The sequence below is a fragment of the Aureococcus anophagefferens genome (assembly GCF_000186865.1).
Source record: "Aureococcus anophagefferens unplaced genomic scaffold AURANscaffold_19, whole genome shotgun sequence".
Classification (NCBI taxonomy): domain Eukaryota; class Pelagophyceae; order Pelagomonadales; family Pelagomonadaceae; genus Aureococcus; species Aureococcus anophagefferens.
In genome coordinates, this window is record NW_008705579.1 from 680,283 (window position 1) to 696,125 (window position 15,843).

The window sequence follows — 15,843 nt, forward strand, 5'->3', positions numbered from 1 at the left end:
GTCCGGCCCGAGGCGCCGCGGCGGCCGCCGAGCATGAACGCGCGCAAGGCGCGCTTCGCGGCGCCGCCGGCCGCGGTCCTCCCGGAGCTGCGGCGGCGCAACGCGCTGGACCTCGCGCTCTACGCCTGGGCGCGGAACCGCACGGCACATCTCATAAACAAAAGTCGCTAGCAGTTCGTCGCGGAGCGGTCGTGGCAGAGGTTCGCGATGACGTGCGTGTACTCGCCGACGTCGACGCCGAGCTCCGCGGCGACGTGGTGGAGCGCCGTGGCGAAGAAGTGGATGTTCTTCGGGAAGATGGACGCGTTCTGCATGCGGAGCACGGCCGTGCAGCAGAGCTTGCCGTCCTCGAGGAAGAGGTACAGCTCCCGGCAGCACTTCGTCTGGCCCTGGTCGCGCCAGTCGACGGCCTTGGAGCCCTCGGTCGCGAAGGGGATCGGGATCGTCGCGCGCTTCGAGTTGCCGTGGGTCTTAAGGCAGTCGATGGCGTTGGCGAGCTTCTCCGGCATGCCGTCGCGGTAGTCGCCCTGCGCGCCGCCGCGCTCCGGCGTCCGGTACTTGGCGACGTCCTCGTCGGTGACGGCGTGGCCCATGTTCCACTTCGTGTAGAACTCGAGCGCGTCCCGCGGGAACAATTCCGTCTCGACGAGCGCGGCCCCGGGCGACGACAGGTCCTCGATGACGGCCATGTAGTTGTGGACCGTGTAGTCGCCGCCGGCCTTCGTGAGCTCGCGGATGTCGGCGTAGAGGTCCTTCGCCGTCGCGTGGCGCGGCAGCAGGTGCTGCATGGGGCTGTAGACCATGGTGCGGCGGCCGGCGGCGCGGACGGTCGAGCTGAGAGCGGTGCGGAGCATCGAGCTGCCACAAGTCGCCGAATCGTCAACGCTAAAATCGTCTTTAATTGAAGGCAAAAGAGGAGCAACAACAACCGCGAAACTTTTGGTCACGAAAGCCCGCTCGTTCACAAGCTTCTCGAAGTCACGCCGCTGCCGCCGCCCAGATGACGAAAACGACGCTCATCCGCACGTTCCGCTGCGTCGCCAAGTCCCACGCCGTCGCCTGCTGGCGCATGATCAAGGGCGCGCGCACCCGCGTCGTGCGCAAGCCGCTGGCGCCGCGCGCCGCCCAGGCCCTGGCCCGCTGCGGCGGCGCCGCGCGCGTGCCGGGCCTCGACTACGACGGCGCCGACGCCGCCCCGGCGGCGCTCGCGCCGCGCGCCGCGGCCGGCGTCGGGCCCGCGACGGCCTGCGGGACGCTCGCGGCGCGCGCGGCGCTGCGGGCGCTCGCGACGCCCGCGCCCAAGGCCCGCGCGTCCGCGCCCGGCGCGCCGGCCAAGGCGGCGCGCGCGGGCGCGCGCGTCCGCGCCGCCCCCACGCGCCTCGACCTCTGCACGGGCCGGCCCGACGGCGCCTGGCGCGACCCGTCCGCGAAGAAGGCCGTGACCTTCACGTACGTGGGTCGCGGCGACGCCTTCGCCAACAAGCACGGCGACGCCTTCGCGGCCCTCTACTGCTCCATGCTCCCGCGCATCCCGAGCTGGCACGTGCGCGACGTCGTCGCGGAGCGCCTCGCCGGCGGCTTCTACGCGCTCGACGAGGCCGGCGCCGTCGTCGGGGGCCTCGTCTTCCGCCGCGCGGCCGCGGACTGCTTCGAGGTCTCCTTCCTCTGCGTCGCGTCGTCCCACGGCGGCGTCGGCGTCGGCTCGACGCTCGTCGACAAGCTCGCGGCCCTCGCGCGGCGCCGCCGCGTCGCGCGCGTCGTCACGCACGCGGACGAGGACGCGGTCTCCTTCTGGGCCGAGCACGGCTTCGCCAAGGCCCCCGTGCCCAAGAAGCTCGACAAGTGGATCAACCACTACTCGGCCTCGACCTTCATGGCCCTCGCGCCCTAGGGTGCGCCGCGTAAGGTCCGCCCCTAGTTGAGGAAGCCCCGGCCGAAGCCCGCGCCCAAAGCGCGCGCCTTCTTCCGCGCGGCCTTGGCCTGGGACGCGAGGGCCTCGGCGTCCCCGGAGATGTCGAAGTCACCGTCCTCGAGCAGCTCCATGGCGTCGCCGGCGGGCGCCGGCGGCGGCGCGTCGCGGTTCACGCGGAGGTGGCCAAAGGGCACCGTCGCGCGCGACTCCGGCGCTTTGGGCGCGTCGGGGAACTTGGCGCGCTCGGCCTCCTCGATGAGGTTCTTCGCCCGCACGTACTCGGCGCACTCCTCCAGGGACGGCTCGCCGTGGGTCCGCGCGCGCTTCGCGAGCTCCGCGGCGCGGACCTTCGCCGCGGCGCGGATCTTCTCCGGGTCGTCGTCGGGCCAGGGCTTGCGCCGCACGGGCTCGTCGGTGTCGCAGGACGTGCAGACCAGGTCCGCGCGGAGGCGCTCGAGGTGCGTCAGGGGCTTCTTCGGCGGCGGCGCGGGGCCGTCGTCGATGCGCGACAGGTCCTCGACGACGGGCCTGCGTGGACATCAAATCTTCGAGCCGACTTCACTGTGCGCGTAATCGACGGCTTCGACGCAATCTCTTTGGCTGTGCTTCGAAAACGCGACGAGAGCCATCGATTCGTCCAAAAATCAGCCGAATCGACGTCGATGTGATCGAGAACGAGAGGTTTGACGTTTGGTGGGGACCCCCCGAACCAGCGGTCGATTTCCACGCGGCGACGGGCTCGTCCAAGTCCGCGGGGTCGACGTCCCGCCGACTCGTGTCGACGAAGTTCGGCGGCGGCGGCACGTCCAGCGCGCTGGCCTTGGCGATCCAGGACGCGGCCCAGAACGTCTTCTTGCGCCGCCTCGCGTCCGCGACGTCGTAGTCGACCTGGGCAGCAAAAGGATGATTCAACGTCGCTTCAACGTGAGTGTTCCGCGCGCGCGCGTTCCGGGAGAAGCATCCACGCTTCGAGGCCGTTCCAAGAGATGATCGCTCGTCCAAAAATCAGCCGAAACGAGTGAAAAATGGCCGAGATCGAAGCCTTTGAAGTTGGGAATTTCGCTCTCTTTTGCTGCCCTGTAGTCGGCCAGCTTGTCGAGCACGAAGAACTTCTGCAGCTTCTCCCGCCACTCGAGCCACGTGCGCTGCTCCGCGTACTCGCCGTCGCGGCTCAGCGTGAAGCGGTCCGGCCCGTCGTCGCCGTCGGCGGCCTTGGGCTTCTTGCGCGCGACCCGGGCCTCGGCGATGACAAAGGACCCGCCCGGCGTGAGCGACCGGCGGATCTTCGAGAGCGCGGCCTCGAGGAGGTCCCAGGGCACGTGCTTGAGGCTGTCCACCGCGAAGGCGCCGTCGAAGGTGCCGCCCTCGCCCTCGCCGAAGAACGACGCCTCGAAGAACTCCTGCTCGCGGAACTCGCACTTGAAGCCGACCTTGCGTTGTTCCGCGCGCGCCGCCGCGAGGCCGCACATGCCCGCGGAGCCGTCGACGCCGACGAAGTCGATGCCCACGCGGCTCCGCGCGAGCTCGACGGCGTCGCGGCCGCCGCCGCTGCCGAGCTCCAGGATGCGCAGGCCGTTGTGCGCGCGGCCCGCGGCCATCTTCGCGACCGCGGACTCGCGCTTCATCTTGTGGTCCCGCAAACTCCGAAACAAGAGCTCCGCCGGCGGGCTCAGGTCCTTCAGGGGGTCCTCGACCTCGGGCGGCGGGTCCGCCTCCCATTTCAGCGCCAGCGAGTTGAAGTGGGCCAGGGTCCGCGAGATCGCCACCGCCGCCGGGATTTTGGGGCCCCGGGGCCGCCGCCAGGCGATGTCCTGGTTCACCTTGATCTGCTCCTTCTTCGCGCGCTCGGCCCAGTACTCGCCCTGGTGGTCCGGCACCTCCATGACGAACTCGACGAGCTTCTCGCTCACCCAGCCGTGCACCGGCGAGATGATCAGCAGCCGGAGCGTCCCCGCGGAGTTGAGCGCGCGGTGCACGGCGACGACGTCGCTCATCGGCGCCAGCGTCTTGACGATGCGCGACTTGAGCTCCTGGTGCGTGCGCACGATGGCCCCCTTGACGACGCGCTCGGGGATCTTGCACACCGCCGGCACCTTGAAGGCCACGGGCATGGCCGCGATGACGGCGCGCTCCTGGCCCGCCTCCTCGGCCTGCGCCCGCCGCGCCGCCTCGAAGACGGCGCCGTTGAAGTCCACGGGCTGGAGGCCGCCCGCCATGGCGTCGACACACGCCGCCGGAGAAAGACGACTTCGATGGTGGAGCGTGTGGAGAGCGCCGAGGCGGGCTGCTGCAACTTACTACAAGATCATCGTGCAAGATCGCGAAACTTTGGGCAGCAAGGGCGGCCTCCGCCGCGCGTGGTTAGGATCTCGACATCGCTTGTCGTCCCATTGCTCCAGCCGTTCGCGCTCGCCCGCGCCTGCGCCGCCCCCGGATTTGCGTCCACACACAGGGGCCGACCACATGATGCTGCGCACGCTGGTCGGCTGCCTCCTGCTCCGGGGCGGGGCAGCGCAGACGGGCGCGGACACGCTGGACCTGGGCGACACGGTCGTGTCGACGGCGGAGAAGACGCGCGAGATCACGGGCGTGAGTCCGACCAGGGGCTCGAGCAACGGCGGCACGCGCATCCACGTCGAGGGCGCGGGCTTCGCGACGGAGTTCTTCGCGGGCAGCAACGCCGTCTACATCGGCAGCGACGCCGAGGGCTGGGCGCCCTGCGACGTCGTCGAGGGCGCCTGCACCGTGGACTGCGGCGGCGACAAGAAGATCGTCTGCGACACGGGCCCCTGGGTCGCCGACGAGGACTCGGGCTGGTTGGATGTTTGGGTCGTCGTCGAGGACACGATCTCGACGTACGATATAATAAAAGAGAGCGCCTACGCGTACAAGGCCTCGACGGACGCGGACGTCCCCCAGTTGACGGGCGTCGAGCCGCGGCACCTGGGCGCCGGCGACGTCCTGGGCCTGCGGGGCCGGGCCTTTGGGGCATTTGTCTCGGACTACCGCGTGATCTACGTCGGCGCGGGCCGGCCGCCGCAGGGCGGCAACGTCGTCAACGGCTTCGACGCGGCGCGCACGACGCAGGCGCTCTGCCGCGCCGACGACCTCAACCTCGCCGTGAACGCGGACACGGGAAACGTCGACGGCGCGTCGCTGCCCATCATGGTCGAGGACGCGGTCATCGGCCACAACTCGCCCGTCGCCGACGGTGCGCGAATCACCGCGCGTGCGGCCGCCTCGCCGCGCGGCGGCCGGGCGACTGCGCCGTCCGCCTCCTCGACGACGCGGTGCCCCCGCCGCCGCGGTCCTGGGCCGAGGAGATCGGCCCGCGCCTCGACGCCAAGGGCGAGGTCGCCCGGCCGCCGACGCCCGAACCCCAGTAAGACGAGCAGCAACAGAGGTTACACAAGCGCGCCGCGCGGCGGCGTCGGCATGCGGACGCCGGTGCCCTTCGGCGCCGACGGCCGCGCGGGCGCGCGGAGCGGCGACGCCGGCGCGCGCGGCGCCGGCGGCGCGCGCGGCGCCGGCGGCTCCCTCGCCGTCATCTCGACGGCGGCCTTGGGGAAGCCGCGCTGCGGCGCCGGCTCGGTCCGCTCCCGCGTCCTCGCCAGGAACGGCCGCCAGATCATGAAGTTGATGAAGCCGGAGAGCGCGAGCCAGACGGCCTGCGTGAGGATGAGCCAGGGCTCCGTGCCGCCGCTGTGCACGTAGCCGTCGAGGCGGAAGATGATGCCGTAGACCCAGACGAGCACGAAGGTCTCCGTGACGAGGAGCGCGCGGAAGCACAGCTCGTGGTGCTTCTTGAACTCGGCGGCCACGCGGCCGCTCGGCGTCGCGACGCGCGTCAGCGACCGGTGGAGCGACGCGTTGAGCGACCGGACGACGACGACGACGGACACCTGCGTCGCAGCGTCGATCCATGGGCGACGGTTTCGAAGCTCTCGAGCGCTCGACGAGCGACGACGGCGCGTCCGAACGTCGGCCGAAACGACGCGACCGAGCCGCGTCGAACGATTCGCGCGCGCGGGCGGACGCCTGCGCGAGGAGCACGTAGAGGTAGAGCGGCCCGTAGAAGGCGAAGACCCAGTGGCCCGTGAGCCAGCACGTGCCGTCGGCCGTCGGGCCCATGGCGCCCGCCGCGTGGGCCGCGACGCAGGACGCGAGCGCGGACGTCCAGACGAACAAATGGTACCTGGGCAGGAAAAGAGAGCGAAATTCCCAATTTCAAAGGCTCCTTTCTCGGCCGATTTCCACTCGTTTTGGCTGATTTTTGGACGAGCGATCATCTCTCGGAGCGATCTCGAAGCGTGGATGCTTTTTCTAGAACGCGCGCGCGAAACACTCACATTGAAGCGACTTTGAATCACCCTTTTCCTGCCCTGCGTGGTACGTTGTCAGATAGCGCCGCGCGAGCGTCAGCCGGTTCTTCCGCCCCACGGTCAGCGGCCGCACCATGGTCAGCACGAGGTGCAGGCCGTAGATCGTCGACCAGGAGATCGTCGCGAGTCCGAAGAACTGGCCGAACCACGCGGAGACGTAGCAGAGCGGCCCCGGGCTGTTCGACGGCCGGATGCCCGTCACCGTCAGGAACGACGACGCGAAGAATTTCAGGGCGAAGCCGAAGTCGCAGAGGGACGTGCACTGCATGATGTGCATGAGCGGCTGGTAGCGCAGCTCGTCGGGGGACGTGTGCACGCGGTACATGATGTAGCCCGACCCGCCCATGCTCGCGAGGCCGCCGACGCCGTAGATGAGCGTCACGCACCAGAGGAAGGCGGTGCCGACGATGCGCCGCGACATGACGAGAAAGAACCAGGGCACGACCGTGTAGGCGACGACGAGCGCGAGGAACTCGCGCTGGCGCACGGAGTAGCGCAGCAACGGCGCGCGGCGCTCCAAATAGGGCAGCATCAGCACGACGTCGCTCAGCGTGGAGAAGGACGCCTCCCGCTTCGGGCGAAAGATGGACTCGCGCACGCGTCGCCACCGCCGCTTCTTCGGCTCCTCCTTGGCCTCCTCGACGCCATCGTCGACTGCCCGACTCGACGACGCCATGGCTGCCCGACTTCACACACGCGTTGAGGTCTTGCACTACAACTGAAGATTTTCTGCGATTATTGGCCGCCACTCATGAGCCACTCGATCCGAGGCGACTTCTCCGAGCACGAAGCCGACGAGGACACGCCGACGAGGCACGCCGACTCGCAAAGCCACATTTCATGTCCGCCATGTCCAAGACCATCCTCGTCACCGGCGGGAACAGCGGCATCGGCGCGGCGCTCTGCAAGCTCCTCGCCACGGAGCACGGCTGCCGCGTGCTCCTCGGCGCGCGGTCGCCGGAGAAGGGCGAGAAGGCCAAGGCCGACATCGTGGCGAAGTACCCCGACGCGAAGATCGACGTCGTGGCCATCGACGTCGCGTCCGACAGCTCCGTCGCCGCGGCGGCGGCAGCGGTGAAGGCCATGGGCGTCACGTTGTACGCGTTGGTCAACAACGCGGGCCTCGGCCTCGCGCAGGCGGACGACGACGCGCACAACACGGCGGCGGTCATGAACGTCAACTACGCGGGCCCGAAGCGCGTCACGGACGCCTTCGTCCCGTTGATCCAACCCGACGGCGGCCGCGTCGTCAACGTCTCGTCCGGCGCCGCGTCCGCGTGGGTCAAGGGCTGTGTTGAAATCAAATCTTCAAGCCGACTTCAACGTGCGCATATGCGAAAGTTCCGACGCAAGCTCTTCGGCTGTGCTTCGAGAACTCGGCGAGAGCAATCGATCCGTCCAAAAATCAGCCGAATCGACTTCGATGTGACCGAGCTAGAGAGGTTTGAAGTTTTTGCTGGACGGGGCGTTCCACTGGTTGATTTCCACACAGGTCAAGGGCCAGGACGCGGCCACCAAGAAGCTCTACTCGACGCCGGGCCTCACGCAGGCCCAGCTCGACGCCTCCGTGGCCAAGGAGGTCGCCGCGGGCAACGTCGGCTGGGGCGACGGCTACGGCATCTCGAAGGCGGCGCTGACGGCGCTGACCCTCGTCCAGGCCGCGGCGCACCCGACGCTCGTCGTCGTCTCGCTGAGCCCGGGCTTCATCATGACGCCCATGACCGTGGGCTACGGCGCCAAGCTCTCGCCCGAGGAGGGCTGCAAGTCCTCGATCAAGTGCCTCTTCGGCGACGTCGTCTCGGGCCTCTACTACGGCAGCGACGGCCTCCGCTCGCCCATGACCGTGAGCCGCGACCCGGGCACGCCGGAGTACGCGGGCGAGGACGACCCGGACCCGGCCAAGTACAACAAGTAAGCGTCACTTCGTGCCCGCGTACGTGTCGCGGCACGCGCGCACGAGGGACCGGCCGACGCCGAGGTCCACGAGGACCCGGTCCGTCGCGGCCCAGAGCGCGCGCCGTGCGCCGGGTCCAGCGTGGGGGCGTCGCCGGCGACCTCGTCGTCGCCGCGCACGGCGGCGGCCTGCGCGTCCGCGTCCGCGACGCCCGCGGCGACGGCCCGGAGCGGCCGCGCCTTCGCCGCGAGCGCCGTCGGGTCGGTCCCCGCCGTCACCCAGGACGCGGGCATCCACAGGTCGCCGCTCTCCGCCTCCGCGTCGAAGCACGCCCGCAGCAGGGGCACGACGCCGTGGCTCGCAGGCTGCGCTCGGGCGAGCGGAAACGCGAAGGGCAGGAGCAGCGGCAGCGGGTTCCACCAGGGAAAGCTCGCGAGGAACGTCGCGCCGAGGTTCGTCTTCACGAGGCCCGGCTCCGCCGACAGGCTCTTGATCTTGCCGTGGTCGCCGAGGCGGCGGTGCAGCTCCATCGCGAAGACGGCCTGCGACAGCTTCGCCTGGCCGTAGCGCGCGAAGCGGCCGCCCGGCGCGTCGCCGCCGAGCGCGCCCGGCGGCGACCGGCCGAGGTAGCGCTCGGGGTCGTAGGCGCCGTTGTTTTTGTTGTTGCGCTGGCCGCTGTGGTGCTGGACGACGCGCGCCTCGCCGCGCGCGGCCGCGGCGACCTTGAGGCTCGGGAGGAGGAGCTTCGTGAGCAGGACGAGCGCCAAGACGGAGACCTGCGCCGTCGCGTCGTAGCCGTCCCGGCTCCGCACGTCCGCGCCGGAGAACAGGCCCGCGTTGCAGGCGAGCACGTCGACGCCGCCGGGCGCGAGCGCCGCGACGTCGCCCGCGGCCGCCTTGACGCTCTCGAGCGAGAGGAACTCGGCGTCGACGGCGTGCACCGCGGTCGCGCCGCCGACGCTCTCGGAGAGCTCGTCGAGGCGGTCCCAGGCGAGCGCGGACCGCGGCGAGTCGCGATTCACGCAGATGAGCAGGGCGGCTTTTTTGAGCACCGCCGCGCGCGCGACCTGGAGGCCCAGGCCGCTGGTCGCGCCGGTGACGCAGACGCACTTGCCTTCCAGCGACGGCAGCGAGTCGAGCACCGCCGCGAAGACGCCGGCGCCGTCGTCGGGGTCGTCCCCGCGCGGGTCCGTCACGCCCGGCGCGACCTCCGGCGCGAGCGCCGCGTAGAGGGGCACGAGCGCGAGGAGCGACGCGCCGGCGAGTTGCAGCGCCTTCGACCGGCACCGCAGGCACGCCGCGGCGGCGGCGACGGCCGCGGCGCCGTAGACGCGCGGCGTCGTGAGCACGGGCATGGCGGCGCCGAAGGGCTGCCCCGCGCCGAAGGGCTGGCCGAACGGCCGCTCCCGAACGCCGAGAGGCTGTCTGAGGCGAGCCGAGAAATTGACAGAGTCTGGAGCACTGCGAGCACGCGAAACCCCGAGGCCCGCAACGATGAAGACCTACAACATCGAAAACGAGCACAACATAACAACCACCGTCGTGAAGATCGACAACGACCTCGACACGGACGACGCCATGGCCCTCGTGAGCTTCTTCGTCTTCATGTTCGCCCTCATCCTGCTGGGCCTGCTCATCTACTACGGGTCGAGCCTGAAACTCTGGTGGCGCCAGTCGGTCGTCTTCCCCATCCGGCGCCTCTGCTGCGAGAAGGAGCGGAAGCGGCTCTGGCGCCTCCACAAGGACGCGGTGATCCGCGCGGACCGCGCGCTCGCGGGGGCGCGCGAGAGCGACCCGTCGCTCCTCGAGGAGGCGCCGTCGTCCGAGGACCCCCTGGAGCGCGCCCTCGACTCGCTCGTGGGCCTCGAGCCGCTCAAGGAGGAGATCCGCGCGCTGCGGCGCACGCTCGTCGTCGAGCAGCAGCGGCGGAACGTGCTGAATCTGGGCGGCGACGGCAAGAAGCGCAAGGCCGCGCGCGTGTCCGCGCCCCACATGGTCTTCCGGGGCTCGCCGGGCACGGGCAAGACCCACGCCGCGCGCCTCATCTCCCAGCTCCTCAAGGAGCTCGGCTACGTCCACGGCGACATCGTCGAGGTGCAGCGCGCCGACTTGGTCGCGGGCTACGTGGGCCAGACGGCGCTCAAGACGCGCGCGGTCATCAACCGCGCCAAGGGCGGCGTCCTCTTCGTCGACGAGGCCTACGCGCTGACGCCGGGCACGTCCGCGGCGGCCGGCCGCGACTTCGGGGCGGAAGCGGTGCAGGAATTGATGCGCGACCTCACGTCCGGCGACCCCGTCGTCATACTGGCGGGCTACCCCCGGGAGATGGAGCGTTTTCTGAACGTGAACCCGGGCCTGAGCCGCCGCTTCCAGGTGCGCTTCACCTTTGCGGACTACTCGATCCAGCAGCTCGCGGCCATCTTCGTGAAGATCGCGGACCGCAACGGCTTCCGCCTCGGCCGCGACTGCTCCGCGGCGCACCTCGAGCACGTGCTCTCGACGCACTTCCCGGAGAGTTTGTGCCGCAAGTGGAACGGCGGCCTGCCCGAGGGCCTCTTCCGCCGCGCGCAGGACGCGCTCGCGAAGCGGCTCAACGTGCTCACGATGTCGGCCGAGGCCGCGCTCACGCTCACGTCCGCGGACGTCGTCGCGGGGGTGAAGATCCTCGCGGCGACGCTCGGCGGCGACGACATGGCCCGTCCGCGGGCGCCGCGCCGCGCGCCGCGCGTCGCGCCGCCGGGCGCGCCCGTGGCGATGCCGCGGCCGCCCGCGCCGCGCGCCGCGGCGCCGGACGACGACGACGACATGTACGAGGACGACGAGGAGGCGCCGGCGCCGGACCTCTCGGCGGCGCTGGAGACGGAGAACCCGCTCCACGCCATCCTCCAGAGCCTCGGCGCGGACGGGCTGCCCTTCGACAAGCTCAAGAACGTGCCCGCGCGCCTCGACCGCCTCGAGCGGAGCCTCAACGGCCTCATCCTCGCGAACCAGGCCCAGGTCAACCCCTGGGCCGCGCCCGCGCCCGCGCCCTAGACGGAAAAGACCGCGCTTTTACAAACCTAGACGGACGCCTGGTCGGACCCGACGGGCGGGATCGCCGGCGGCGTGTACTTTTCGCCCGGCGCGTCGAAGATCGACGTGTCCTTGCAGTAGACGACGGCCATGAGGATGCCGCTGGAGATCGTGAGGATGCCGCAGGACAGGCCCAAGGCGTTCGAGTGGCTCGAGTCGAGGCCGAACTGTAAAAAACCGACGAAGACGAGGAAGACGGCCTTCGTCACGGGCTTGTACATGAAGCCGAAGTTCGCGCGGTAGACGGCGTCGACGTAGGCGATGGGCTTGGGCAGGAAGGACATGGCCTCGAAGACGAAGAGCATGACGGCGAAGAGGAAGACGTAGAGCGCGACGAAGATCGCGTCGGTGTCCGACTCGCTCGACTCGTTCGACAGCGAGTCGATGGCCGTCGCGCACATGAAGACGCAGAGGCCGATGTTGGCGACGCGGAACATCTGCGCGCGGGCGACGCGTGGGCGGGCGGGGCGTCGCGGCGCGTCGCGCGGCGCGGACGCACCAGGGGCACATGCTTGGCGACGGCCGGGCTGCACCGGCCCGTCTGCGCCTGGGACTGGGCCTGGTCGCCCTCCATCGCCGGCGGCGGCGGCGCGGCGAGAGCGCGACGGCGGCGCGCGGCGAGAGAGCCTCTCGCGCACACCAGGCGGCGGCGGCGTCGATGGCGTCGAAGGCGAGGTGGCCAGTGGTCCGAGGCGAATATTGCCACAATTTCCTTTTTTTAACAATTGGCGCAGCGCCCTCCGGCGGGCACGTCGACACGAGCTCCCACTTCACAAACACACGTGGGTCGCGTCGACCTTGCACTCGTCGCCGAGAGCATCGAGCGCGCCGATGACGGACGCGACGTCGCCGTCGAGGACGCGCACCGTGCACGCCTTCTCGTCCGCCGCGCCGAGCTTCGCCAGCACCTTGGACGACTTGCACGCCGCCGTCGCGCGCCGCTTGAGCGCGCGCGGTTCCGTCGACGTCAGCTTCGTGCCCATCGTGTAGTCGCCCGCGCCCATGCGCTGCAGGTTCTTGCCGTTCTGGCTGTACGTGATCTCGTTCGCTCGTACGGCGCCCGCGAGTATATCGCCGACGTCCGCCGGCGCCGCGGTCGGCGACGCGCAGAGCACGAGTGCGACCGCGGACGACAGCGCACGCGCAAACGGCGTGCGGGATGGCAGCGGCGTCGGCTGTGGTCTCGTGTGCGGCGCGAGCGCAGCGCACGAAGCGACGGCGAAGACGAGCCGCCAGACGCGAAGCATGCTCGTCGCAGAGGAGCTGGTCGCGGATCACGCGTGCGCGCAATCTAGAGATTAGACACGTCGCAGCGTCGCGCGCGTCGAGACAACAAGATCGCACAGCCCTCGGAAGAGCGCGGGCCGAGAGGGCAAGCATACAAAGTTGAGCGGAAACATCCACATCCACGCGCAGCCCCGACCTGCCGATGGAGCTCCGACCCAAGGACCCGGGCGCGGCCCGGAGCCCGACGAACCCGTCGTCCGAGCCGGCGTCGCCCGAGTACCCGCCCAGCGCGCGGTCGTCGCTGCTGCGCTCCGTGAGCGCCTACCTGCCCAAGTCGGCGCGCACGCCGTCGCCGACGGACCAGGCGGGCCCGGCGAAGCGGCGGAGCGAGCCCGGCCTGCGGTCGTCGCAGTCGGAGCGGGGCCTGCTGTCCGCCGTGCCGGAGCGCCTGCGGCCGCGGCGCTCCTTCTCGCCGCCGGAGGCCGGTCCGAGCCCCCGGGGCAGCCTCGAGTTTTCCGACGCGGACCGCGCGGGCCCCCGCCGCGGCCCGAGCTTCCGGCCCAAGCACATCGTCACGTCGGACCTCGTCACGGAGGACATGGTCGCGGCGCCGAGGGCCTTCAGCCCGCGCTTCCTCCAGCGCCAGGGGTCCGCGCGGCGCGACGACGACTCGCCCCATTTGTCGCCGCCGCGGTCGCCGTACCGGCGGTCCTTCACGACGCCCGGCGGCAAGCTCTTCAAGCGCGCGTCCTGGGGCTCCGACTCGGGCGCGTCCATCGTCCACGAGCTCGCGGGCCGCCTCGAGCGCCTCGAGCGCCAGGGCAGCGGCCGCCGGAGCCTCGCGGACGCCGCGGAGTCGCCCGGCACGCCGTCGCTCGCGGACGACGACTTCGAGACGGGCCTCGACTCCGTCGACGACTTCGCGTCGGCGCGGGGCGCCGACGACGCGAGCCTCGGCGGCGCGCTCGAGGGCGCGTCGCCCGGGGGCTTCGCGCGGTCCGCGGGGGTGCCGCTGGAGAAGCAGATGGACCTCCTGCGGCGCGAGGCCAAGGTCAACGAGTGGCAGCGGCGCCTCGAACAGCAGGAGGCGGACCTCTGCGCGTTCCGGCAGAACCAGCAGGCCGCCGAGGCGAACCGCCGCTACTCGCGCCTCGCGTCCGCGTTGACGTTCGGCGCGCTGCCCGAATCGCCCGGCGCGAAGCCGCCGTCGCCGAAGGCGCCCAAAAAGGACGCGGGCGACGAGGCGCCGGGCCGCCACGCGCCGGGCGACGGGCTGTCCGGGCTCCTGGCGACACTCGTCTTCGACCCCCAGGGCTCCGACTGGTTCATGGTCCTCGCGACGGTGCTCCTCGTCTTCGCGATCGCGGGCGCCGCGGAGGCGCCGCTCGTCTGGGGCTTCCGCGAGGCCCCGGCGGGCGCCTGGCGCGCGACAGTCATCTTCGCCGACGTCCTCTTCCTCGTCAACATCGCGCTGGGCCCGCTCAAGGCCTACGTCGACAAGCACACCTTGCTCCTCGTCCGCGACGTCCGCCGCACGGGCAAGAGGTACGCGCGGACCTGGCTCCTCTGCGACGCGCTCGCCGCCGTGCCCCTCGCGGCGACGCTGGGCACGCCCTACGTGTTCCTGCGCTTGTTCCGCGCGGGCGTCGTATTCCAGTACTCGTGGATCTTCCACTACGTGGACCGGACGACGGCGTCGTCGGCCGCGACGTTCCGCCTCTTCCGCCTCTTCGTCTTCTACGTCTTTCTGGGCCACCTGCTGAGCTGCTGCTACTGGCGCATCGCGACGAGCGCGGACGGCGGCCGCTACGGGGGCGCGGAGTGGTGGACCGTGTCCGAGGAGATGGAAGCGGCCGCGCTCGGCCACCGCTGGCTCTTCGCGACGACGAAGTCGCTGACGCTGCTCCTGGGCGAGGACACGGCGCCGGGCACGGCCGTCGAGTGCGGCTTCGTCTGCGCGACGATCTCGCTCGGCGTCTTCGGGCTGTCGGTCGTCATCGGCCAGGTGACGCTCGTCGCGTCCGATCTGGACGCCATCGGGCGGAAGAAGACGGAGCAGGTCGACGCCGTGCTGCTCTATTTACGGTATCGCGGCGTGCCGGGCGACGTGTCCAAGGAGATCGTGCGCTTCATCGAGTACATGTGGAACAGCGGCCAGGCGGAGCACGAGACCGCGGGCCTCGAGACGCTGCCCGATTCCTTGAAGCTCCGCCTCGACCTCGCGCTCAAGCAGCAGTTGATCCGCAAGGTGCCCCTCTTCGAGGACCTGCCGCCGACGGGCGTCGTCGCCGTCGTCCGGGCGCTGCAGTCGCTCGTGGTGATCCCGGGCGAGGTCATCGTCCACGAGGGCCACGAGGGCCACGAGATGTTCTTCATCGGGTCCGGCTCCGTGCGCGTCTACAAGCGCCGCGAGGACGGGTCGGACATCGAGCTCGCGCAGCTCCACGCCGGGTCGTTCTTCGGCGAGATGGCCCTGCTCGAGGCCCAGCTCCGCATGGCGTCGATCGCGGCGCTCACGTTCTGCGACCTCTTCGTGCTGAGCGCGTCGGACTACGAGGACATCTCCCAGTCGAACTCGAGCCTCCGGGACGCGCTCCACGCGTTCGCGCGGAAGCGGCGCGACTCGAACGCGGACAAGCTCCAGGCGCTCGGCACGGCGCCCGCGGAGGGCGACGGCGGCGACGAGACGCGCGTCTTGGTCGACGACGCCGACGCGGAGCAGGACGCGCTGCGCCACCAGCTCGTCAAGCGCGTGCCCATCTTCGAGGGCGTCCCGCCGAGCGCCGTGCTGTCGATCGTCAACGCGCTCCAGGCCCTCGTCGTCGCGCCCGGCGAGCTCATCGTCAGGGAGGGCAACGACGGCGGCGAGATGTTCCTCATCGCCAAGGGCTCCGTGCGCATCTTCAAGGAGCGGTCCGCGGACCACTTCGACGACGACGGCCTGAGCGCGGGCGTCGTCGAGATCGCGCGGCTGAACGCGGGCTCCTTCTTCGGCGAGAAGGCCCTGCTCGAGGAGAAGGCGCGGCGCAACGCGTCCGTGGCCGCCGTGACGGACTGCCACGTCTACGTGCTCTCGAAGACGGACTACGACCGCATCGCGTCGCTCAACAGCACGATGCGCCGCGCGGGCCTCGAGAAGAAGGCCCGGGCCCTCGGGAGCCGGGCCCCGCACCACGTCGCGCCGACGGTGCACCTCCGCTGATAAGATCTAGGCGCGGCGCGCCCGGGCGACGAGCAGCGCCGCGGCGAGGCCCAGCGCGGCCGCGGCCGCGACGAGCGCGGGCTCGCGCGGCGCCGCCTTGGCGCGGCCGCCCTTGGCGGCCTTGGCGGTGACCTTGCTCTTGTGGCGCTTCTTC

General features: G+C 70.8%; 4 protein-coding genes across 4 annotated transcripts; 3 read left to right on the forward strand and 1 right to left on the reverse strand.

Moving 5' to 3' along the window:
- Nucleotides 1–1,914: 1,914 nt before the first annotated feature.
- Nucleotides 1,915–6,970, reverse strand: AURANDRAFT_66120 (hypothetical protein; the record flags this gene model as incomplete). Its single annotated transcript, XM_009041193.1, has 7 exons — nt 1,915–2,440; nt 2,640–2,800; nt 2,929–4,159; nt 4,451–4,596; nt 5,323–5,814; nt 5,966–6,107; nt 6,306–6,970. 7 exons carry the CDS (start codon nt 6,968–6,970, stop codon nt 1,915–1,917), a joined length of 3,363 nt encoding a protein of 1,120 aa, XP_009039441.1.
- A 172-nt stretch (nt 6,971–7,142) lies between these two features.
- On the forward strand, nt 7,143–8,222 carry AURANDRAFT_60233 (hypothetical protein; the record flags this gene model as incomplete). The annotated part of the gene is made up of 2 exons (XM_009041178.1): nt 7,143–7,581; nt 7,793–8,222. Coding segments are annotated over 2 exons (856 nt in total), but the record flags the coding sequence as incomplete, so codon positions are not given.
- A 1,790-nt stretch (nt 8,223–10,012) lies between these two features.
- On the forward strand, nt 10,013–10,681 carry AURANDRAFT_13701 (hypothetical protein; the record flags this gene model as incomplete). The annotated part of the gene is made up of 1 exon (XM_009041179.1): nt 10,013–10,681. A coding segment is annotated over one exon (669 nt), but the record flags the coding sequence as incomplete, so codon positions are not given.
- Nucleotides 10,682–14,330: 3,649 nt separating this feature from the next.
- On the forward strand, nt 14,331–15,104 carry AURANDRAFT_30098 (hypothetical protein; the record flags this gene model as incomplete). The annotated part of the gene is made up of 1 exon (XM_009041180.1): nt 14,331–15,104. A coding segment is annotated over one exon (774 nt), but the record flags the coding sequence as incomplete, so codon positions are not given.
- Between the last annotated feature and the right edge of the window lie 739 nt (nt 15,105–15,843).